This window comes from Anguilla rostrata, chromosome 4 (genome assembly GCF_018555375.3).
Source record: "Anguilla rostrata isolate EN2019 chromosome 4, ASM1855537v3, whole genome shotgun sequence".
Taxonomy (NCBI): Eukaryota; Metazoa; Chordata; class Actinopteri; order Anguilliformes; family Anguillidae; genus Anguilla; species Anguilla rostrata.
The window spans coordinates 65,360,682-65,386,490 of NC_057936.1; the positions used below are offsets into that span (position 1 = coordinate 65,360,682).

The 25,809-nt window shown below is 41.4% G+C and overlaps 2 protein-coding genes across 3 annotated transcripts; one reads left to right on the forward strand and one right to left on the reverse strand.

The window, feature by feature from the left end:
• Window positions 1-1,462: 1,462 nt before the first annotated feature.
• Window positions 1,463-13,691, reverse strand: LOC135253989 (sterile alpha motif domain-containing protein 9-like). Of its 2 annotated transcripts, none has more exons than XM_064333895.1 (2): window positions 13,477-13,691; window positions 1,463-7,414 (listed from the first exon to the last, which is right to left on the reverse strand). In XM_064333895.1, the coding sequence occupies exon 2, from the start codon at window positions 7,394-7,396 to the stop codon at window positions 2,432-2,434; it is 4,965 nt and encodes a 1,654-aa protein (XP_064189965.1). In that variant the 5' UTR covers window positions 7,397-7,414; window positions 13,477-13,691; the 3' UTR covers window positions 1,463-2,431. The 2 variants fall into 2 exon arrangements, with proteins under 2 accessions (XP_064189965.1, XP_064189966.1); XM_064333896.1 differs by lacking the exon at window positions 13,477-13,691 and adding an exon at window positions 11,124-11,234.
• Window positions 13,692-16,042: 2,351 nt separating this feature from the next.
• On the forward strand, window positions 16,043-22,592 carry LOC135254010 (tripartite motif-containing protein 16-like protein). The gene is made up of 7 exons (XM_064333937.1): window positions 16,043-16,768; window positions 18,520-18,615; window positions 18,856-19,089; window positions 19,246-19,386; window positions 20,139-20,152; window positions 20,456-20,520; window positions 21,703-22,592. The coding sequence occupies exons 1-7, from the start codon at window positions 16,187-16,189 to the stop codon at window positions 22,233-22,235; spliced, it is 1,665 nt and encodes a 554-aa protein (XP_064190007.1). The 5' UTR covers window positions 16,043-16,186; the 3' UTR covers window positions 22,236-22,592.
• The last annotated feature ends 3,217 nt before the right edge of the window (window positions 22,593-25,809 follow it).

Genomic DNA, 25,809 nt, shown 5'->3' on the forward strand with positions numbered 1-25,809 from the left:
TGTGGCCAACGCCTCTGGCGGACCCCTGCGAGTGTTCTACAGCACAGACAGGATGACTCTGGAGGAGATCGAGATCGTCTACGGTATAAGTGCTGGCGGCTCCCTCTTCTCAGTGTCCACGGAAACCAGGATGCGAATGAAACGCGACACCCGCATCCGCTACATACGCATCCCGACCTGGGACTTCGGCAAGATCCTGAATGAGGGAAACATCTACGTCACCGTGTGCGTGGAGTACTGCTCCAACTGCGGTGACTATGGGATGATCTCCGAGAACTTCTTCATCCCCAGCGACAGGTCCTTCATCGTCGCCAGAAACCACAACATCAAGTTCCAGAAGTATGCAGCCAACATTTGGGAGGACGAGGGCGGCTACAACCACTGGAAATAGCATTCCACAGGCCGTCATCAAATGGCTTCATTTTAAATTTGAAGAAGGGTTTAAATAATTTAGAAACCTTTCGAGAAGTTAAAAAACAAATAAATTACATTTAATTCCTGCTGCTGTTCTTGACGTCAGATCGTTTCTACAGTATTACACTGGTGCTACAGTATTACACTGGTGTTACAGTATTACACTGGTGCTACAGTATTACACTGGTGCTACAGTATTACACTGGTGCTACAGTATTACACTGGTGTTACAGTATTACACTGGTGCTACAGTATTACACTGGTGTTACGGTATTACACTGGTGTTACAGTATTACACTGGTTGACCGCTCCAGCCTGTTTCCTCGGCCTGAATCCACAGGATCGCTCCAGTCCTGTTCTTTGCTCCATGGTCATGGACTGCTTCAGCCCTGTTCCTGCCCTGCCCATGCCTCGACGCTGTCTGGACCCCCAGATCCATCATCCGGCTCCTCTAAACTGCACTATTCTGAACTATACCATTTGGTCTTCTACTGATCCTGTTAGTTTTCACCTCAGCTGTAACTTGTTCAACCCATTTTATCTGCTGTCTGCTACTTTACACCAGGCTGGCCAGTGGAGGATGCTCTCTCCCAAATCATTACCTCAATGAATTACCTCAACACCGTTACATTGTTCATACTTGCGATGTTACAATATATCCATTGTTAAAATCTGAAGTGCATTACACTACATAGGTGTGTGTTCTTTTACAATGAAAAAAAATATATATACAACATCAATAAATATATGCAACTCAGCCTAAATCTCATTTTTTATTTTATTTTTATTTTTTTTAGGAGGCTGCATTGTGAGGCTCTGGGCTTCTTGCTGCTGACTCACTAGGGCAACAATTTTATTCTGTATATTGATCATTACAGGTTCCATTCATATCTATACACAGGATTTGTCCATTGCATTCATTTAACAGATTTGGATATACAATGCACACAGACTTAAATTGCATTACATTACATTACAGGCATTTCACACATGCACCTACATTACATTTATTTGGCAGATGCTCTTCTTCAAAGCGATGTACAATAAGTGCATACCAAAGGTCCGATAAGGTACAATACTCATTTTGTGACAGTTATTCATTACCATGCACACATTGAGTCCAGTTCACACAGTAATGATTACTCTGACATATGCCAAGTCAAACCTAGGATGCATGACAAGCTAAAACATCAAGATAATGATACAAAGTACAATATTGTGCTGGATGGATAACATAGCATTACATAACATAAGGTAACATAACATAATGATGAGAACAGGCCATTCAACCCAACAATGCTCGCCATTTTCCTGACTAATTTAGTGCCCTGATTACCTACAGAGTAGGTAGCATCTAACACCAATTCAAGGCTGGTCTTGAAAATCCCCAGAGTTTCTGCCTCTACTGTGTGACCTGGCAGGCTGTTCCACACAGTGACCATCTCTCATCATTTTCTTTGTTCTTGTTGGTTTTTGTGGAAAATAGCTCTGCAACTGTAACTTAAGAAATTAGCATTTTGGAGAGTCTGCTGGGTTCTGCATCCTGTTGGTACTGTTATAGTGTATCAAGGGATGCCACAGTCAAATATCAAATCTCAATTATACTAGTCTCAACTGTGGCTTCCATGTCCCCCATTTTCCACTAACTTCAGATGGATCATGGAAAAATATACCATTATTCCCATTTTTGGTCCAAGCCTTTGATGCTTTCTAATAGGAAAGTATTGCCATTAGTGGGTAGGACTTGTCTGACCATCCATCTGTACCTTATTTATGCGATGTGAAGTCCATCCAGGACACAGTCCATGGCGCATGTCCAAACCGAATTTATGTAGCATACTGCTTGTATGGTTTCCAAGGTCACAATCATGGATCTGAATTATAGGTTCAGTTACTATTAGTCAATTCCAAATTAGAGTAAAAATAAAAAATCTGGGTTAATAACTTTTAACTACGAAAGGAAAAAAAAATACTACTCATCTTGATCATTCCTCATCTCATCATGACAGTAATTTGCTTACGGATCATTTATATATTTTATGTCATAAGCAACAGGTCCTTCCATGGAGAAACCAAGGTAAAAAGAAACTTTCTCCATACTGCATCCACTGCGGACACCACCGAGGTAAACTGGACGTACTGGAATTTTGAGATTTCCAGGATAATGGACATAGATGGCTTCATTCTCTGTGATACCTGTCACACGCAGAAGCAGGCTTTCGACTGTTGGTTCTTTCCATATTGTTCCACTCTGCCAGAGGTGGTGCGGGTTGGAGTGTTGTTCTCTGTTCACGCGTTGGTCGAGCTTCCCTTTGTGAACAATCCTCTTCAGACCTCTGGACTTCCCCAGGTAGAAGTGAGCCATAGCACTTTTTGCATATAACAGGCGTGAGTACCTTCGGTGGAAGGATTTTTTAATTGATGAGACGTAAATGCAGATGTTTTTCGATGTTTTAATGTCTTCCATTGTGTTTTCTCTTCTTGGCCAAAGCAGCAACATTGACAGGAAGTAGAGCTCTGTGCTTTTAGATTGGGTTCCTTCCTCTTGTAAAATATCATTCAAAAGTTTGATTAACTCCTCGTACTTCTTTACCACTTTAGAGCTTGGCTTGATGCAGTGAAGAACAATGTTTGCCAAGATAAAATTTGTCTTGTTCATCAATGTTTTCCGTGCGGAATTCTCATATATGAAGTTGTGTTTTTCAAAGATCTTCTCCATTTCCATGCCACTCTTGTCATTCAGGCACTGCAGAAGTCCTGCAAATGTATCTGCACGTTTTCCTTCTAAATACTGTCGGGCATCCTCAATCTTTTGTTGTAAACTCAGTTTTGGTTGGCTGGTCCTCTCGGACTCTTTCTCCTCTCCTGAGGTGCAGAAAAGCTTGACATATTCTTTGTAGTGCTTTGACACCTTTTTTTTATTTCTGTCTTCTGCAGTCTCCCTCTCAATGGACCGTGGCTTCAGGTATGTGAAACAATTTTCAAAGAATATGAATCCATCCTTGACACGAGGCTTTATATTAACAAGAAACTTCTCATTCCTCTTTAGCACTGCAACAAAATCTTCATTTGCCTCGTCTTCATGGAGTTGACTGACAGGCAAAGTATTTTTGAGAAAATTCAACATTTTCTGCTGACTTGCTTGATCACTTTCATTGAAAAAGGGGATTTTCTGGAGAACACTGAAGATAATCATTCCCACATCTATTTCACCAACATACCCGGAGGTGTTGTAGGTTCTCGGACGCTTCTTATTGCGCTGATCTGAGCTATCAAATGAGTTGTCTTTGCGTGCTAGATCTTGTGAATCTTGAAATGCTTTTGTTGCCTTGGATGCAAGGTCCACGTACCTTTCCAAATCTTCAGGAGTAAGGATTTTACACTGCTTCTCAGCAAGTTCAATTTCATATTTGAGATAGCTTTTGTAGACCTGTCCCACTGTGTCAGCATTGTAGGAATTGCACATCTTTTGCTGAGCATTATGTGCCCACTCTAAAGCTGATGTAAAATCCTTCTCTGTTATGTAAAAATGCCTTGCTAGAGCTTGAGGCACGGTTGCATTTTTTTCAAATCTCTTTGTGGCTTCAATCAAAACTTCTTTGATTTGGGTAGTGCCTTCTGTTTCCTGCATTTTTTCAATCAAAGGAGAAAACAGCGTGTTTTTGTGATCTCCGAATTCTATGTGCTGCCGTGTGATCAGCATACTCAGGACATTTTGGATGAGGATATCCTTGCCCATGCCCGATTTGTAGAGCAAGTCACAATGCAGGAGATTGGTTGTTATTTCACTTAGTTTGAGGTTGTACGTACTTGTAAGGGCTTTAAGGCATTTGTCAGAAATCATTTGATGCAGAAATCGGACTGCCTGGTAGGTCCCACATTCTTCAACAGAGAAGCAGATCAGAAGTGTGAAGTATGGATTCATTTTTTTCTCCAGAGTTTCTTTACCCCAGAGAGCATTTTTTATTCTCACAAATTCCTCACACAGGGACAGTGACATAGAGGAGCCGTTCACATATGTATTTAGCAGGGCTAAAAATGACAGGAGCTGTCCAGCTTTGCTGGTGATGTCAAGACCTACGAGAGTGTTATGGACAAGGTCTTCAATATACTGTTCACTGAAATTATTGGTCATGATCATGAAAGCATAGAATGTCTCAGGTTTTTCATAATTGTTTTTAAGGTCTCTCAGTTTTTGTTCAAAGAAGCTCTGTTCCTTGGGGGAGAGCTTGTTGGTAATGAAAACATTGCGGATTCGACTGTTTCTTGAGCAATCATCTGGGAACTGTGATCTCTTGCAGTTTAGTATTATGACCATTAGACTGTCTCCATTTCTTTTTTCATGTGCAGCAAGAAGTACACATCGATGCAGGTCTTCAACATCTTCCAAATCATCGACCAGCAGAAGAACAGGCACATAACTGGTCTGCTGCCCTTTTCCATAGGTTAGTAACTTTGTGACTTGGGCAGCAATTTCAGTGTTCTGGACTTCATTGTTTTTTAATACAGCACATCTGAATTTCCGTCTCAAGGTCCACAAGACATGCATAGCCAGTGTAGTTCCTCCACAGCCTGGGTGGTGAAACAAGTTGATTATCACACAGGTGGTTTTGTACCCTTCCTGTGGTGTGATCAGGTCATATAGCTCTTCATATTTGTCTCGTTTGATGAATGGGAGACACCCTGGCTGCTCAGACAAGTAGAAGTTCCACCAAGTTACTTTCCCCCCTCTGTAAAAATCCTCCTCAGTTTTGTTCTTAAACTCCAGAAAAGAATTACTGAGTTCAATTTCTGTGTTTTCACACTCATTCTCACTGAGGATGTTCAACACTGTCATCTGTTCTTCGTCCTTTTTGTTCAGGAGGACAGAACTGGAGCCAAAGGATGGCAGATATCTGCAGGCTGAGAGTGTCTGGGGCCCTTTCATTTTCATAATTGTGGAGTTGACCTCATTGAGGTTCAGCTCATAGATACAATTGCTGGTGATGTCTACTTCACACCGTGTTTTCACTAAATCTTTCCACATATTGAACACAGATGCGTCTCTGCATATGCACATCATATTCTCTACCCCTCCCAATTTCTGGTAGATCATGCAAAAGGTATCAAGCAAAGGGCTGGAAATTCTTTCCACACTTGAGTGGAGCAAGAATATGACCTGTAGTTTATCGGTTTGTAGAATCTCAGGACTGCATATAAACGTGATCAAGTCTTGTACTTCTCCAGCACGTTTCTTGAACCAGTCTTTAGAGTCAAGAGGTTTGTCATCTTCACTCTCTTCGTCTGTTCGACCATTGCAAAACACCCAGCTGGGTTGTCTGAACAAATTTAGTTTTGCAATGATAGTGGATGCACTGTCACCGGTGTTGTACATGCGTGGGTAGTGAAGGTTGGCAGTTCTGTCTTTACGGAAAAAGCTGCAAGATCCATTGAGCTCAGACTCAGGGTCAAATTCCAACACTGAAAATAGTGTAAGCTCTTTCAAGAAATGCAGGTGCTCAAGTTGATTTGAAGGGCACCTGTTTGTCACAACAATGTTGTGCAATGAATCTTCTAGTGTGTCTCTTCCATGAGAAATTAACTGTTTGAGCCTTTGTCCTTGGTTGCTTTGTCTTGGTTCCTGGCGATCATTTTCTTCTGCGGACTTCCTTGCAGAAGCCCAAGCCTTAACATCATCAATCATGTTCTGCTGATCTCCAGGATTTTTTAGGACATTGAGGCTGCTTGCACCTTGTCGTACAAAAAGACACTGTTCTTTACATTTCTTCCCTTGTTTGTCTTGAGATGTCATAGATGTGTGAAAAAGAATCTCCTGAGTTTCTGAATAATTTGGAACAACGTCAACCTCTATGACACACAGGTCTGAGGCTGTATCGTCAAGGTGTAGAACCCGAACAAATGTTGGTGGCCTGATGCACGCTCTGGCTATACTTGTGTGTTTCAGAAAATACTTTGGTAGTTGGTGATGAAATGTATCTATGTACTTCTGAGGTAAAGGGACTCTGATGCCTATTATCTGCCCATGTGCATAATCTGGGGCATCTCCCACTCCAAAATGAATGGTCCCATTTGTGCGTGAATTCATGCAGGCTGCTGCAAAGCGAAACACTTCATTGGTGAATTTCCTCAGTACTTCTGATTCCGTGGCATTTGCCGTGTTGGCTAGCAGCTTGTATTCATGATCAGGGTCCAGAAGGTTGCCAGGACCTGTTTCGGGAGGGAGGATTTCATTTTGCGTGTATGTGTGTGACACGCTGCTTTTGTCGAAGGCCCGAGGTTGGCACTTCTGCTGCTCCAAATTTGAAGCTGTTTGTTTGGAGGGATTAACTGCTAATGGCTGACTTTTCATCACATTTCCATGCACAGCCTCCTGTGTTTCTGGTGAACCTGCCGGGTTATCATAAGTGCCCTTGCACTGCTTGACAGGGGAGGGAACTGTCTCCGCTGCTTCATTTTGGATAACTTTGCTTTCGAGGGACTGCAGGTTTTCCAATGTCTGCTCAACCCCTCCTCCACCACAGTCCTTTTGAGTGCAAAGTTTTGGGTTGGCCTCCCCTTCAGCGACTACAGTTGAGGTCTTCACCTCTGCAGAGGGTGACACACTTCTGCTGGAGTTTGGGTACGACACTGAAGTGCTGGAGGTGAGTGTGTTTGTTTCAAAGGGCTCTTCCTCACCATTTCTGCCATTTGCACTTCTGTGGTTGTCTTTGCCAGAAGCTGTGGCTTTCTCTTGATGTGGTCTTCCGAAAGACTGTCTAAGTCTTCTCACATTGCTCACAATTTGAACAGCTGGCCCTTGCTTCACACCTAAATCCACCAGGTCATTTTTCTGAAAGCAGACCAGACTAGCACCTGAAACATCCTCATTGTAAAGTATGTCAGCGTACTGCTGAGGAACCTTGAGATCACTTAGCAGCCAATGGCGGACATGTTCTTTGGTCCAGTCCTCAATATTTTCAGGCCTGTCAGCTGCGCCACTCATTCTGCTTCAGTGAAGAGACTGCACACAGAAAAAACAATTGTGTAAATTGCAACTTCATCAGTTCACATCACTAGAGTGTATACTTGGTTAATCTAATTTAAAATACATTTAAAAAGTATTATGAAGCTGTGGGGATGACGGAACTACATTTTACTACATTCCACAGAAAACGCAGGGGATGTTAACAACCGTCCCAGCTTGACATCTGGTCACAGTGAACCAATCCCATAACCTGAAATACATAACAGACCATAAAACCTCAAACCAAGGTAATAAAACTGAGTGGCCATCGTCTTCTCTCTCTCTCTCTCTCTGTCTCTCTCTCTCTGTCTCTCTCTCTCTCTCTCTCTCTCTCTCTCTCTCTCTCTCTCTCTCTCGGTTCTTCTCTCTCGGTCTTTAAACTCCTTCCTCACGTCTGCCACCGCCTTAAGCGCAGTGCCACCAACAAGACCCAACGTTAAAGCCTGGAGGTCGCTTAAACAAATGCAGATGTTTAAGTGTGACCAGAGATCTCTTTGTTAACTCCTGCCAAGGTTACCCATCCCTTGACAAAGACCAGAGACGCCAGCAACCCAGCGGAGAACCTGGACGGCGCATCATATCCTGCCAACATGGAACAGCAAAACAAACTTTTCCAAGGAGCAATCAGCCTTTTTCAACCAGCAAAAGCCACTTCTTCAGACAACCGGACTAGACAGTTCTCCCAGAGGCCTAACAGCGACCACAGGAGGCCACAACCTGTGTGGACAGACGGACAGTAAGACTGGCTAACATCCCAGGCATAGCTATACAGTCTTATTAACATTTAATGTGATTTTATGCATTTCGATTTGTCCCTTTTTTCCTGATCATTAAAATGTTTGTCAGTAAACCATATCAGCCATAAGTGTGGCCAGAACACTGGCCTGAAATAACCTGCCTGAATTAGCAACAACAAAAATATTGACAAACAAATTCTGATCTGACAGTTCTCAGAGCAGTCACACCCATAGGAAAGCAAAATCCAAGAAGAAATCTCATAGTTGTTTCTTTCATTTCTCCTAGACACAAATGAGCTATTTTTAATACTAAGGTTGTCACGGTTTCTGTGCAGGGTAGATCATTTTTCTGCACCGGCTCAGTGGTTAGCATTCAGATTAGTCACTCGGCTAATCGTTATTTTGGTGTTTGGGGACGATTAGTTTCGAGTTTGCAGATTAGCCACTCGGCTAATCGTTATTTTTGGTTCCTGTGGGATGATTGTTCCCGCTCTAACATTCCTTGCATTCCTGCAGGATTACCACTGTGATCTGTTTCACCTGTTGGTTGCTCACATCTGCCGCTGCCTCACACCTGTGGCTGGGTATTTAAAGCGTCAGTAGGCAGTGGAACGGTGCTTGAGTGTAACGGGTTTCTCTCTAACCAGTTTCCTGTCGCTTTTCTGAGCAAGGTGTAAGGATTTTAGGAACCAACGAAGTACAAAGAATTCAGACTTCAGTTTTTTTTTTTGGGAAAAAGGTATTAGGACGGTATTTGTCCAGATTCTGTGGTTGGTGGTTTTTACTTTCCGCCCCTTACTAACCAGTTTTCCCCTGGTTTTAGTTGGCCTCAGAACGCCTTATGTTCGTTTGTGAAAAGATATTTTCTTTTTCTCAGCTTTGGTTCGAAGTCGGTTATTGTTCTTTATTTCTCGTTTCCTTGTTCCTTTATTTTTTATACTCCTTCTTCCTCAGTTACTCGTTTAGGGGTTTATTATTCATTATTTGGGATACGTCCCTTAGGAGTATAGCACCCCCTTCTTATTTCGTCTCTCACGAGACTTAGTGGTTACCGGAGTGCCCTGCGGTAACTTGTAGATCCCCTGTTTGGTCGCGTCTGGTCTTCACACTTCTCCTCCCTCACAAAGGTGAGACCAAAGGCTTTTTCTCCTACTTCTCAAATTCTACTCAGGAGAAACAACCACATATAATCTCATTTATGTCTTACTCTGATAAAAACAAGAGATCTCTAAATGACCTTAAGTCTAATTTAGGTCTCCTGAACATGGGACCATGAGATCATAGAAAGAGCTCAAAGAAAACTCAGCTATGACTCCTAGGATCTCATGATTCTTCTCAAATATGTCTCAGTTTTCTCATAGTGACCTCATGAGAAACAACCGCATCTCAATTCGATATCCATTCGTCTTACCTTCACAAGATATTCAAACCCTACATGCCAGCCAGATCCCTCCGTTCTGCTACCTCAGGACGCCTAGCACCTCCCCCTCTTCGCACCTGCACTTCCAGAACACGTCTCCTGTCTGTTCTGGCCCCACGATGGTGGAATGACCTCCCTGTGGAGGTCAGAACAGCTGAGACTGTGACCCATTTCAAACGACGACTGAAGACCCACCTCTTCAGGCTGCACCTCTCCCCATCCCACCCTTCCCCCCCTGTAAATGACTAAACTTAGGGTTGTAACTAGGCAGCTGTTTAATAGGTGACTTACTTGATACGCCAGTCTTAACGACTACTTGTATTTTTATTTATTTTTATTTTTCCATAGATTGCGTTGTTGCCGTTCTCGTTGTTAGTGTTAATCAGTCTAACCACCAGGGTCCAGGTTGAACTATGCGGTTGTTCCCTGTACTTGGACCGGTACTTCTCTCTAGGGGTTTCGTCATACTTGTTCCTGGTTATGGTTATACACTTTGTTGTACGTCGCTCTGGATAAGAGCGTCTGCCAAATGCCTGTAATGTAATGTAAAATGAAGTCTTAAATTCATTCTCTCATTATCTCATCTTTTCTCCTAAGTGGGTTTTAGGAGCAACAATTTAGATTGAAGTGATCTCAAAAAGATGTACAATTGAGATCTTACTACTTTCTCAAGAGTTAAAGAAAAGACTATCCTGAGCAAAAGATTTTTCCTCTGGGCATGGCCGCAGGTCAGATATGTATCCGATCTAGGACCACATACGGAAGTGGCCCAAGTCTGATCACACAGCTCAGAACAAAAATCTGATCTGTGTCGCATGTAGCCATAAAAAAAAAAAAAGCATTTTTGTCCTATTCAGCCAGTATTCTGAATGTAGCCTTAGATAAAGTGGCATTAAAAGTGGCACCTCCTCTTCTATAAAACTCAAGCCTGGAATCTGAGACTGGTTTGTATTGGAAACACACCCTGGGGAAGTGGACAACCCAGTGCAGCATAGCGACAGTTCTGGCCAACAGTAAATGTACTGGAACTAGCATCGCTGGTTTACATTGTGGTCTCTCTATTTGGTGTTGTAATAATTAAATTCTCTTATTATTCTTTTTTATTGTGTTACTTTTATGCTATTTTATTGTATTGTGTTTTTATAGTGTTCATTTCTTTTACTGCTGTAAAGAACTTTGTGTAGTATGCAAAGAAATATATTATTAGTGTTATTATTATTATTAGTATTAGATTTAACATCAACAAAGCTCTGAAATAAGAATACACATCCAATTTAAACACACACACACACACACACAGTCACATTCGCTCACACTCTCACACACACTCACACATGTACACAGTACATTATCATCACTCTTTTGACATAGTAAGTAATAAAACATTCAGTATTTTTTAATATAAAGACATAAGAGTCTGGTAAATATATAAATTATAAAATGTAAAGTAAAAATTTTCAGTACGGTTACTATTCCTATCATTGACAACATCTTTATAAATGAAGTGCTAATGTGTTTGTTGAAATGTGTTTGTTGAAGGTATACATACCAGAAGCAGTTATTCCTGTTCCCTATATGTTGCTGAAGGGTGGCTGCGTATCTATGCAAAGGTGTGCTGATGATCGAATCACAGAACCTCCAGACTGTGACCTGATTTATCTGCATTACAAAAGGACACGATTAGTTTATTTGACTTATAGTTATTACATTTATTAAATTGTAAAATAAAATAGTTCAGTAAGGTTACTATTTCTGTCATTGATGTCATCTTTATGAATTAAATACTAAAGTACACACAGTAAAGGCTGTAAAGGAGGGTGTGTTTCCCAAATAATTTATTTCATATTGTCTAGGCATGCTAGCTTTTCAAAAACTACGAAACTACATTCCACAGGTAACCACAGCCCAACGCCACCACATTTATTCAGGGTGCAAAACCAACCTTTTTTTGCAAAGAAAATAGAATGCAAATGAAACAAGTGCATATATATGTGTGTGTGTGTATATATATATATATATATATGTATTGTATTATAAATATATATATATATACATATATGCATATATATATATATATATATATATAGATAGATAGATAGATAGATAGATAGACAGGCTTGTTGTGTTCACTCTGTATCTCAAATAAACGTCTTTAAACCTATGCTCAAGTTCAGAAATGTGTTCAGTGTCGGTAGAGGGAAAATAAACATACCAGAAGCAGTGGTTCCTCTTCACTGATTGACGCTGAAGGGTGGTTTTGCATTTATGCAAAGGTGTGCACTCCAGAATCTGATATAAGGACACACCCAGGAATCACATGACTGAATCACAGAACTTCCAGACTGTAAACTGATTTTTAAAAATTAAAAACACAGTATAAATAGTTAAGAATTATAGTGGAATAGAATTATATTTTACATTTAATGAATTGTTATATTTATATTTTCAGTAATGTTACTGTTCAAATCATTGACATCGTCTTTATGAATTAAAAACTAAAGGACACACAGTAAAGGCTGGGCCAGACTTACAAGTTATTGAGCAGTTTATAACCATCTCACTGCTCCGTGTGGAGCAAAAATATATTCTTGAGCGCTGTTGCCTCATTGCTAACTGAGTACCTCCTGAGGAACAGGTACTATGACACCTCAGTGCAGAAGGGTAAGGACCCAAACATGCTGGAATGCATGAGGCATATTTGGGGTGGAAGGTGGTCACCCAACTTATTAGGGAGGCTCAGGGAGGCAAGGGGGACTTGGTGGTTCTTTGGCTTTATCTCATCAGGGCCTACAGGTTGATATCTCACAAGCTGGTGCACAAAGATCTTAAGCAGTACTACGACCCAGGCAGGATCAGAGGCCTCATCACTGACCACTACAACTGCTTCCTTTTGTGAGTCAACATTGGGAGTACAATATATGCATTATCTCATCTTTTCTCCTAAGGGGGTTTTAGGAGCAACAATTTAGTTTGAAGTGATCTCAAAAAGATGTACAATTGAGATCTTACTACTTTCTCAAGAGTTAAAGAAAAGACTGTCGTGAGCAAAAGATTTTTCCTCTGGGCATGGCCGCAGGTCAGATATGTATCCGATCTAGAACCACATACGGAAGTGGCCCAAGTCTGATCACACAGCTCAGAACAAAAATCAGATCTGTGTCGCATGTAGCCACAAAAAAAAGAAAATAATTTTGGCCTATTCAGCCAGTGATCTGAATGTAGCCTTAGATAAAGTGGCATTAAAAGTGGCACCTCCTCTTCTATAAAACTCAAGCCTGGAATCTGAGACTGCTTTGTACTGGAAACACACCCTGGGGAAGTGGACAACCCAGTGCAGCATAGCGACAGTTCTGGCCAACAGTAAATGTACTGGAACTAGCATCGCTGGTTTACATTGTGGTCTCTCTATTTGGTGTTTTAATAATTAAATTCTGTTATTAGTCTTTTTTATTGTGTTACTTTTATTCTATTTTATTGTATTGTGTTTTTATAGTGTTCATTTCTTTTACTGCTGTAAAGAACTTTGTGTTGTATGCAAAGAAATGTATTATTATTATTATTATTATTATTATTATTAGATTTTAAATCAACAAAGCTCTGAAATAAGAATACACATCCCATTTAAACACACACACACACACACAGTCACATTCGTTCACACTCACACACACACTCACACACGCACACAGTACATTATCATCACTCTTTTGACATATTAAGTAATAGAAAATTCAGTATTTTTTAATATAAAGACATAAGGGTCTGGTAAATATATAAATTATAAAATGTAAAATAAAAATTTTCAGTACGGTTACTATTCCTATCATTGACAATATCTTTATAAATGAAGTGCTAATGTGTTTGTTGAAATGTGTTTGTTGAAGTCAGGAAAATAAACATACCAGAAGCGGTTATTCCTGTTCCCTATATGACCCTGAAGGGTGGCTGCGTATCTACGCAAAGGTGTGCTGATGATCGAATCACAGAACCTCCAGACTGTGACCTGATTTATCTGCATTACAAAAGGACACGATTAGTTTATTTGACTTATAGTTATTACATTTATTAAATTGTAAAATAAAATAGTTCAGTAAGGTTACTATTTCTGTCATTGACGTCATCTTTATGAATTAAATACTAAAGTACACACAGTAAAGGCTGTAAAGGAGGGTGTGTTTCCCAAATAATTTATTTCATATTGTCTAGGCATGCTACCTTTTCAAAAACTACGAAACTACATTCCACAGGTAACCACAGCCCAACGCCACCACATTTATTCAGGGTGCAAAACCAACCTTTTTTTGCAAAGAAAATAGAATGCAAATTAAACAAGTGCATATATATGTGTGTGTGTATATATATATACATATATATGTATATATATATGTATTGTATTATAAATATATACATTTACATATATGCATATATATATATATATATATATATATATATACATATAGATAGATAGATAGATAGATAGACAGGCTTGTTGTGTTCACTCTGTATCTCTGATAAACGTCTTTAAACCTATGCTCAAGTTCAGAAATGTGTTCAGTGTCGGTAGAGGGAAAATAAACATACCAGAAGCAGTGGTTCCTCTTCACTGATTGACGCTGAAGGGTGGTTTTGCATTTATGCAAAGGTGTGCACTCCAGAATCTGATATAAAGACACACCCAGGAGTCACATGACTGAATCACAGAACTTCCAGACTGTAAACTGATTTTTTTTTATTACAAAGACAGTATAAATAGTTAAGATTTATAGTGGAATAGAATTATATTTTACATTTAATGAATTGTTATATTTATATTTTCAGTAATGTTACTGTTCAAATCATTGACATTGTCTTTATGAATTAAAAACTAAAGGACACACAGTAAAGGCTGGGCCAGACTTACAAGTTATTGAGCAGTTTATAACCATCTCACTGCTCCGTGTGGAGCAAAAATATATTCTTGAGCGCTGTTGCCTCATTGCTAACTGAGTACCTCCTGAGAAACAGGTACAATGACACCTCAGTGCAGAAGGGTAAGGTCCCAAACATGCTGGAATGCATGAGGCATATTTGGGGTGGAAGGTGGTCACCCAACTTATTAGGGAGGCTCAGGGAGGCAAGGGGGACTTGGTGGTTCTTTGGCTTTATCTCATCAGGGCCTACAGGTTGATATCTCACAAGCTGGTGCACAAAGATCTTAAGCAGTACTATGACCCAGGCAGGATCAGAGGCCTCATCACTGACCACTACAACTGCTTCCTTTTGTGAGTCATCAGTACAGGGACAACAACAGAGAGGCACAGGCTTTAAAAAGGCATCATAACCGGCAAAAAACCATCTCTGTCATATTATTTGCCTCATCCACATGCTGGTAAAGGTTGCAGAGGAGGGGTACAGGGGTCATGTGTTGGTGCCCAGGAAGAGGAATGCCCCAAAGACCTGGGAGAAGGATGCTACCGGTGGAACCATGACTAGGTGCTGCAGGAAATAGCTGATACCATCTCCATTGTCATCAGTAACACCAAATGCCTCCAACTAGCAAAGCAACCCATCATATTTGTCAAGGAAGGAGAGCAGCCTCAGTCCCAGAAGAGAACATAAACAAGGATCTTAGTGTCAGCACGAGACCGGTAGTTGAGGGAAGCTGAGATTCCTCAAATCAATCAGCATGACCACCCTTAGACCTAACACCACCCTTCTGTCTGAATCAGCTAAGCAGCTGGTCACGTGAAAGACCTGTTAAAGATGCTGTTCCCAGGGAAGACCATATGGAGGAGCCCAAAGTAAGGAAGATACAAGCCAGATACAAGGACCCAGTGCCGCAGTTGGGGGTGGAAAGCCCGGTGTGAACCAATAAAGGTGCGTTTTAGGGGGTTTATAGGGCGGTCCCTCAGTAAAGCCTACACCCCAGATAGCCAGCGACTCCGGGCCAGACCTGTGTCGATTCTGGACCAGAGTCAGCACTGCCGGTCCGGACTTGGCGCAGATCTGGCCCGGAGTGATGGGGGGGCGAACAAGTACAAAGCCATCAAGGGAACCACTGAGGCAGCAGAAAGGTCCTATAGATGGCTGTGGATTGGCGTGAGTAAGCCGTGGAGTTTGAGCGCTACTAGGACATAAGCCAGGGCTTTAATAAACCCAGGTGGGGTCACCTGGACGAGGGTGTCTGATGTTGAAAGACCCAAAACACCTGATGAGCCCAGGTAGCCTCGCTGATGGTGTGTCCCAGCAGGCTGTGTTGGTACAGTTCCCGCTCTCTTTGTACTGTGGCTTGACTCCATCTCCAAACCTCCTGTCAGAAACAGGTATGACCTGACAGATGACAGCTTTTTCTCTACACTCCCTGTTCTGCTCAGCCTGGCCTCAGTTTCAACACCACACCTCCTGCAGCTGTGGGCTGAACAAGGAAGTCATTCCCACTCTCTCTGTCACACAGTTTCAGAAAAACTCAACTCAACTCAGTCTCTGTCAGTGCAAGCAGTAAAATAACAAAGGCCAGTATCTAGGCAGGTCTCCTCGGAACCAATACATATCTCCTGCTCTTTCTCAGATAGATTCAGGTGAACTAAACAATATTTTGAACTAAAACTAATCACTGTCTCTTGAAGCAGCAACATGGCACAAGCTGCAAGTTGTCTGGATCAGGACCAGTTGAACTGTACAATCTGTCTGGATCAACTGAAAGAACCAGTGACGATTGCCTGTGGACACAATTTCTGCATGGGCTGTATTAAGGGCTATTGGGATCAGGATGATCATACTGGTGTCTACAGCTGTCCCCAGTGCAGAGAGATCTTCACCCCGAGGCCTGTTTTGAGAAAAAACACCATGCTGGCTGAAGTGATGGATAAAATGAAGAAGACAGCACTCCAAGCTTCTCGCTGTTATACTGGACCTGGGGACATGGTGTGTAATTCCTGCACTGGGAGAAAACGCAAAACTGTGAACTCCTGTGTGGCATGTCTGTCCTCTTACTGTGAAAGTCGCCTGAAACTTCATGATGAACTCCACCCAGGAAAGAGACACAAGCTGATCGATGCCTCTGGAAACCTGCAGGAGAAGATCTGCTCTCATCATGACAAACTGCTGGAGGTTTACTGTCGTACTGATCAGCAGGGTATCTGTCATCTGTGTACGATGGATGAACACAGCGGGCATGATACAGTCTCAGCTGCCGCAGAGAGGACTGAGAAACAGGTAAGGAGTGGAACTCTTCACTGGCAGCTCTGATACTGGATATAATAGGAGAGGGACTGGGTAAATTGGGAACGGTGGGATTGCTATGATTTTTACAAAGATTCTAGGAATCACAATTTACACTATATAATACACATTATATGACCAAAAGTATCTGGACACCCCTTGGTCTGGGGCTGTTTTTTGTGGTTTGGGCTAGACCCCTTAGTTCCAGTGAAAGGAAATCTTAATGTTACGGCATACAATCACATTATAGACGATTCTGTCCTTCCCCAACAGTTTGGGGAAGGCCCTTTCCTGTTTCAGCACGACAGTACCCCCGGGCACACAGCAAGGTTCGTATAGAAATTGACTGGCCTGAGCCCTGATCTCAACCACATCCAACACCTCTGGGATCAGTTGGAATGCCAGCTGCGAGCTAGGTGTAATCACCCAATCAGTGCCCGACCTCTCTAATGCTCTTCTGGCAGAATGGAAGCAAATCCCTGCAGTAATGCTCCAACATTTAGTATAAAGCCTTCCCAGTAGAGTGGAGGTTGTTAGAGCACCATATTAATGCCCATTATATTTGGATGATTGTTCGATTTCAGGTGTCCACCTACTTTTGGTCATGTAGTGCATATGTGTGGCAGTTTAGCATAATGTGTAAAAAGCTGGTCTTGTAACCTAAAGATTACAGGTTCAATTCCTGGGTAGGACACTGCCGTTGTACCCTTGAGCAAAGTACTTAACCTACATTGCTTCAGTATATATCCAGCTGTATAAATGTATGCAAGGTAAATGCTATGTAAACAGTTGTGTAAGTTGCTTTAGGCAAGATAATTTTGCTAAATGCATGTAGTGTATATAACAAAAAATATTCATTATGAAAATGGTCAGGTACTTACACTTCGTTAAATTTAAACTAACTATAAAGTTTCATGAACAATAAAGTGATTTCCAGTCTTCTAGGGCTATACCTGATCTTTCTTAGTCAAATCGGATTTGGCTGGTCAATACAATGATTCAACAAAAAAAAAAAAGATTCTTTTTTTCAATAAACTTTCTGGCAATTACAAAATACATTGGCATGGGTACAATGCTGATATAGATCATGTAAACATAACTAGTATAGTATAATGCAACAGATTCATAAGAATGTATTTTTCAGTATTTAAAATCAATAAATTCATTAAGACAGCTGTTTTTAATGTGAGATTTGATTTGAATTACCGACACAAAATGTATTGGGCTGTACGGATTTGTCTGGATAATGTGTCAGAATAATAAGACAGCACACAGGTATTTCTGGTTAAATCAAGCTGGTTTATTTCACTTTTAAACATTAAAAACACGCAAATTTGTCAACGAATAAAAGAAACTGTTTAAATAAAAAGCAAATGTTTTTCTTCAGTCTTTTCACAATAATAAATAGTAAAAAATACAATAAATAGTCCTTTATAAACAATAAACAATGAATAATATGCATATAAAAAGAATGAACGAACGACTACCCTTATTACTCCAACTCATTATTTTGTTAAATCCACATGGTGTCAGCAATTCTAATTGTGCATCAAAAACAGCTGTCTGAATGAATTTATTTTTTCACTCACACAGTTTAGAAGCTTTACCTATAAGACCAGTTCACTTCAACATGCTGACCTGCTGTACATCAAACATGTTATATAATTTAATATAATAAGGAATATTATGTATTGAAAAGTTCTATATTGTAGTGTGATATTGAAAAAAAATCTGTCATCACACAGACACAGCTGGGGGCGACACAGCGTAAATTCCAGCAGAGAATCCAGGAGAGAGAGAAGGAGCTGCAGGATCTGAGACAGGCTGTGCAGTCACTCAAGGTGGGTACTGAGCAGAGGAGAAGACAACAGCTGGCTGCTGGAAGAGCCATTTCAGGGCTCAGTCAGGGCTCTCCTCCAGTCAGCCAGTGAGGAGCCTAGCATTGGGCCACTTTCCAGCCCTGTGGGGCTCAATCCCATTGGGCCACACTGTGGGGAACAGGCTGTCTGGGGTCCCAGTAAGAGCTGAGTGAAAGGCCTAGTTAAAATGTACAGCCCTCCTCTCTCTGTGTCTCCTAACAGCGCTCTGCACAGGCAGCAGTGGAGGACAGTGAGAGGATCTTTACTGAGCTGATCCGCTTCATAGAAAGAAGGCGCTCTGAGGTGAAAGATCTGATCAGTGATCAGGAGAAGGCTGAGGTGAGTCGGGCTGAAGGACTCCTGGAGCAACTGGAGCAGGAGATTGCTGAGCTGAGGAGGAGAGATGCTGAGCTGGAGCAGCTTTCACACACAGAGGATCACATCCATTTTCTCCAGGTAACATCACTGGCTCTCTGACAGTCTGCAGTATGTACATTGTACACACAAGGTGAGGCGTTTTCCTCATTTATAAAGCTCTGCTCCTGGAATCTGCACAGGAATCAGTATTGAGACGAGTTTGTTCTGTCTGTCTGTCTGTCTGTCTGTCTGCAGAGCTGTCAGTCTCTCTGTGCCCCTCCTGGACCTGGACACTTTCCCAGCATCACTGTCAGTCCACACATCTCTTTTGAGGCTGTGAGGAAATCTTTCTCTGAACTAAAAGAGCAACTGGAGGACTTCTGCAAGGTGGAACTGGTCATAACTCCTGAATCAGGTTGTTAAAAACTTAAAGGAGCAAAATCCTTTCATGTTTTTATTACATGCAATAGCAATGGTCAGATACAGTGGAGTGAAAATAACTGAAATGTATGCTGTATATACTCAGAATATTTAAAATCCACTGCAATTGATCAATTAGAAGTGCAGGTTTTAGTTGTATTTAATGGCATAAACTGACATGCAAATATTTTAATTTGACAAGCCACTTATGACCACCACTGGCCTCGCTTACCATTGCTGGCTTACCAGTAATTAGACCGGTAGCTGGCTTTGGTTAGGATATAGCCACTGTCGGCCTCTTAGAAGTCAGTCAATGTTTCATATGTCCCTAGCGCCATACACCTTGCTATTGTATTAACAAAGCAAGTTGAATTTAAAGTGTTATTTAAAGGAGCTGTATTAGTAAAACTAGCTGATTTAGATGCTCCCGGTTAATTTGGACTTGAGCTGTACTAAGGGGGTGTGGGCCCTGTCGGTGAAAAAACAATATCTGTGTAAGCCAATCAGGAACTGATCATTTAACCAATTCTCTCGCGCCCCCTAGTGGTGGTATGGGCGCCAGTGCCCACAGGATCGTAATAAAGCAAAGATCCATAATGGAGAGAGGAAGTATGATTTATGGCCTAAACAGCCACTCATAGCAAACACACACCATTCACACTAACAAAGAAATTAAATTTAAAAGAAAAGACATGCGCACAAAAGCAACACGCACCCAGCCACAACAGAAAAAAATCACCGAAATCACGTTCACAACACGAGGAACCTTCTCTCCTCAGAATGAGCCCATTTTCTCGTCCTTATACCCATCCTTCCTCTACTAATTATAATCCCCTACAGCTCTCAGCTCTTTCAGCACAGCAATGCCCAACCTACACATTCCACACACACTCCCCAGTCCCCTCGTTACCCTGTCACTTCCAGCTCCCATCAAGCAGAGGCCCATGCCACTCGAGACACAAATATTATTGTCAAGCATTGATGTCTTCAAGTTTTTCTCTGTTACTCCCCTTCTGTGTGCATGTTTATTTCCATCATTTTATCTCTCTGTCCCTGCAGTGGTAGAAATCCATGCTGCCGAGCCCCAAACCAGGGAGGAGTTCTTAAAGTGTGAGTGTTCGCTCTACAGAGCCCTGTTGCTGTGTTTAATTGTATTGTTCTTTTTGTTTTGATAGATAGTTATTTTCATCTATTACAGTTTTCTACATTTCATTTTAAGTGTATGTATAGGAGTATATGAATATCCTTTAAGTTATTCATTTGAGCGAATAGAGCTGTGTGTTTTTCCTACTTGAAGTGTATTTTACATTACATTACATTACATTACAGGCATTTAGCAGACGCTCTTATCCAGAGCGACGTACAACAAGTGCATCAGTTCAAGGTGCAGAGGTGCAAAAGAAACACACTAGAGTGAAGTAAAGATCGTAGTGCCAGAAGTGACCACATAGATCAGGACTCCAACCCTGTAGGGTAACCTGTTCAGCAAACAAACAAACAATCCTGCCAAGTACAAACTACCACTGAATGTGAAATAGAAGGCGAAACTAGGAGTGCACTAAATGGTACCAGAAAATGACTCATGGCTTATCAGAAGTCCATGGCACAGTGTTGCAGTGGGCAGGTAGAACTGTCGCCTAACAGCAATAAGGACTCAGATTTGAATCCTGGCTGTGACATATGTCAGGTTATACACAGAATTACCATCTTTGTCTCTAATGAAAGGTGGGAGCGTTCAATAAATATTTTGGCAGATATTGCCATGTCTGTTGTGGCTATATGCAACTGAATTTTCTTTACCAGAAATATTAAGGCGCTGGTCTTGTAACCTAAAAGGTCACAGGGTCGATTCCCTGGTACTTAACCTGCATTGCTCCAGTATATATCCAGCTGTATAAATAGGTGCAATGTAAATGCTATGTTAAAATTTGTGTAAGTTGCTCTGGATAAGAGCGGGCATTACGGGCATTTAGCAGACGCTCTTATCCAGAGCGACTTACACAACTTTTACAAAGCATTTTACATTGTATCCATTTATACAGCTGGATATATACTGAAGCAATGCAGGTTAAGTACCTTGTTCAAGGGTACAACGGCAGTGTCCTACCCAGGAATCGAACCTGCGACCTTTCGGTTACAAGCGCAGTTCCTTACCCACTGTGCCACACTCCGTCCTATATAAAATATAAATATAAAAAAACAACTTAAAATCATGTTCAGTATGTATGAAGAAATTGATTAATTACAAATGGACCTGTTCTCATATTAAATCTTTACCTTCTCCTCCATCAGATTCCTGTCAACTCACTCTGGACCCCGATACAGCACATCAATGCCTCCGTCTGTCTGAGGGGAACAGAAAGGTGACCTGTGTGAAAAAGAGGCAGCCATATCCTGATCATCCAGAGAGATTTGAATGCTGGTCCCAAGTGCTGTGCAGAGAGGGTCTGTCTGGACGCTGTTACTGGGAGGCTGAGTGGAGTGGGGATGGGGTTTATATAGCCGTGTCATATAAAGAGATCAGCAGGAAAGGGCGGGGTTATGACTGTGGTCTGGGATTTAATAACAAGTCCTGGAGTTTGCGCCGCTCTTACGGCGGTTACTTTTTCATGCACAATGCTGAGGAAACTGAAATCCCTGGTCCCCCCTCCTCCAGAGTAGGAGTGTATCTGGATCACAGGGCAGGAACTCTGTCCTTCTACAGCGTCTCTGACACAATGACCCTCCGGCGCAGAGTCCAGACCACATTCACTCAGCCCCTCTATCCTGGGTTTAACATTTCTTTTGACAAATCCTCATGGATAAAACTGTGTGATCTGGGATGAGAGAGAGGGAGAAATCAGCTGTAATCAGAGAAAAACGCTGCAGTGAGATGGAGTAAAGAGTTTTTTAAAAAACACAAAAGGAGAAACCTGAGGGTCTGATGAGGGCGTCAGTAAAGGCGCTCACCGTGTGCTCAATTTCACACCTCTACTCTGTGCTAATTGTTTAAGTACATGACCTAAACAATGCATTTTTCTTTAAATGATTTAAATGACTGAATATTTTATTGTCTTTTTGCACACTGTGTGTCCTCATGCTTAGCTTTGTATGCAAAATGTGGGGTTTCTAGCTTATTGTTTAGATATATTACGCCTTATTAAGTAGTTTCAGCCACCAGCAGGGCTTTGGGGCAGGGCAGTGGGGAGGGGAACACCAGCAGGGCTTTGGGGCAGGGCAGTGGGGAGGGGAACACCAGCAGGGCTTTGGGGCAGGGCAGTGGGGAGGGGCCCAGCAGGGCTTTGGGACAGGGCAGTGGGGAGGGGAACACCAGCAGGGCTTTGGGGCAGGGCAGTGGGGAGGGGAACACCAGCAGGGCTTTGGGGCAGGGCAGTGGGGAGGGGACATCCAGCAGGGCTTTGGGACAGGGCAGTGGGGAGGGGGCCTCCAGCAGGGCTTTGGGACAGGGCAGTGGGGAGGGGGCCTCCAGCAGGGCTTTGGGACAGGGCAGTGGGGAGGGGGCTTCTGGATGTTTCTCAGGAGGGGGGCAGCAGGCTCCAATAAGCCTGGAAGAGCAGCCTCGGGTAGGACCTCTGGGTAGGTTATATTTATGTTTTTTTTTTTGTAACTGACTGGAGTTCAAAAAACATTTCTGTCACTGTGATTCTATGAAAATGTTTTATAAAATATTTTGAAATATTTTTTTACATTGTGTAAAAAATAGATCAATGGGTGGCTGAAAAAAAATGAAAAAATTAATGGTAAATGGACAGCATTTATATAGTGCTTTACAATTGATGCCTCTCATTCGCCAGAGCAGTTAGAGGTTAGGGGTTAGGTGTCTTGCTCAAGGACATTTCGACATGCCCAGGGCGGGGTTTGAACCGGCAACCCTCCGACTGCCGGACGATCGGTCTTACTTCCTGAGCTATATCTCCCCTTGAATTAAATTGTCCTTATTAATCATGACTTTTAAACATGCATTATTTTGTGCATTTGTGTGTGTATGTCTGTGTGTCTGGCAGTGTGCTTCAATCAGTCCTCTGACATTAAAAAAAAAAAAAAAATTATTTTTATAACCGCATCAAAAACAGATTGTAAGTTTATACCGCTACAGCAAAGGGTTTTCCTAGCATGCAGCTCACTGCTGTCCTCTGGTGGATACGGGGATAAATGTATCAGTAGATGAGAAATTGAAACATCCACGGGTGCTTCTGGGACTTCTCCTGAGCCACCGACATATCTGAGTGAGTGTATGACTCATGTTCAGTAGGTTTTTTTTGGGCCACTCCCACTCTAGAGAATCAGGTCACAGAGATACAGGGAGATGTTTTGCAGTGGTCAGTGTTGGGCTGGTTCACTGATATCTAAAATAAGTGGGTAAGCTGATGTAGTGGGACAGGTACTCTGAAAAAGCAATCCAGGTGGTTTTAAAATCACCAAATGCCTGCAGAAAGTGTGCAGCCTTGATAAATACACAGCAAAAACAGTTAAACGGCTGTGTGACTTTGAGGAGATGGACATGATTTTAACATCTCTACATGAGATCAAACAATGAGAACAGAAAGCAGTCAAAGTTGCAGTAAGACAAAAGAAGAAGAGTGATTAATTGTGAAATTGATCTCTCTCTCTCTCTCTCTCTCTCTCTCTCACACATACACACACTTTGACAATGCACACACACACACATACACACAATGACAACACGCACACACACACACACAGATGTGACATGGTGACCCGTGTGAGAGATATCCCGGTATCCAGGCATATCCTGATCATCCAAAGAGATTTTACTGTGGGCCCCAAGAGCTGGGACAAAGATGTTGATATAGCAGTCTCACATTAAGAGGTCAGCAGGAAGACTGCACACTTGGATGTAATAACAAGTCATGATGTTTGTGCTGCTCTCCATCCAGTTACTATGTATGGCACAATGCTCAGAGCACTGAAATCCCTGTTCCCCGCTCCTCCAGAATAGGAGTGTACCTGGATCACAGGGCAGGAACTCTGTCCTTCTACAGCGTCTCTGACACAATGACCCTCAAAGTGAATAAAATGTAAAAAATGAAGTTTGAGGGTAATAACGTAAGTCTGTAACCTGCAAAACAGCCAAGATAGCAAGATATAAATGATGGCGTAGAAACTTAGAGACTTAGGGTGAAATCCTTCTTACTTCAAGAGCAATCAGAGTGACCACTGAGCTCTAATCAGTTATTATGCATACACTATCATAGTTCAGGTGTTTTCATTTATCAAACTTAGGTTTTTAGCTTAGGTTTTTAATTTATGTATTTCTCATTTTTATTTCTCCTTTGTTTAAGATCATTTATTTTCTCCTATACAGTGAGTCATAACAGCTTATATCATAAACACAGAAATCATATCATGTATTCTTTTTTTTTTTTGGGAAATAGGGTCATGTGATCATCTTTGTGTTGGCACTTGAATGAATCTTTTATTTTTAGTTTATATGCTGAAAACACCACATTGTACACCTGAAAAACATTATTCTAATTGAAAAGAACTGTATGACGGTCGATTGGGGTGCTGATAATTTTTTTATTATGTAAGGTTTTTTTGGATTCAATAAAATTTGCTAATGCTTTAAGGATTGTTGTCTGGATTTTGCATCTGGTTAGAAACAGAACCTTATTTCTGAAGGCTATCAGGTAATAACCTGTACCTCACATAAACCAGCCAAATAGATTAGTCAGAATGATGTTGGAAACATAACCTATGTCAGTACGCGAATGGAGCTCGCTTCGAGCTACGCAAAGTCGGTTTCACGCGTAGTTGCGTTCTAAAATGCGTCACCTGAAATTCTTGACGCAAAGCGAGCTGCAGTTTCTAGCGTCACAGCGAGGGGGCGCTATAGCAGGTAACAACAGGATTAAGTCATCGTTCATTTGTGTTTTTTTCCGCTCAGTCTTTTGCAGCTGGATCGCAAACCCTTTGGTTTTTTTAATTTAAAGTTTTTTCATTTTTTTTTCTCCTTTGTTTAAGAAACATTTTTTTTTTCTCCTATCAGTGGGCATAACAGCTTATAAAAATAAACAAAAGAAATTATCAAAGTTTTCTTTTTTTTTTTTTTGGGGAAATTTGGGGCAGGTTTATCATTTGTTTTGGCACTTGAAAAAAATCTTTATTTTTTGTTTTTATGCTGAAAAAACCAAAATTGTAAAACCTGAAAAAAATTTTTTCTAATTTTAAAAAAAACTGAGATTTGCCAAAATTTGGGGGGCTGAATAATTTTTTTTAAATTTTGTAAGGTTTTTTTTGGGTTCAATAAATTTGTAAAAGCTTTAAAAAGGAAAATTTTTTGTTCCCGGATTTTGGTTTTGGTTAGAAACAGAACCTTATTTCTGAAGGCCACGGTTAAAACCTGGAAAAACCCCCACCCTAAACCAGCCAAATAAA

What these genes read in the sequence shown, in the direction of transcription:
- LOC135254010 (XM_064333937.1), top strand. Translation starts at nt 16,187, where the DNA reads ATGGCACAAGCTGCAAGTTGTCTGGATCAGGACCAGTTGAACTGTACA. An exon ending in CAGAGAGGACTGAGAAACAG is followed by an intron (nt 16,769 to 18,519) that starts GTAAGGAGTGGA and finishes GTCATCACACAG; the next exon opens with ACACAGCTGGGGGCGACACA. An exon ending in CAGGGAGGAGTTCTTAAAGT is followed by an intron (nt 20,521 to 21,702) that starts GTGAGTGTTCGC and finishes CTCCTCCATCAG; the next exon opens with ATTCCTGTCAACTCACTCTG.
- LOC135253989 (XM_064333895.1), bottom strand. Translation starts at nt 7,396, where the DNA reads ATGAGTGGCGCAGCTGACAGGCCTGAAAATATTGAGGACTGGACCAAA.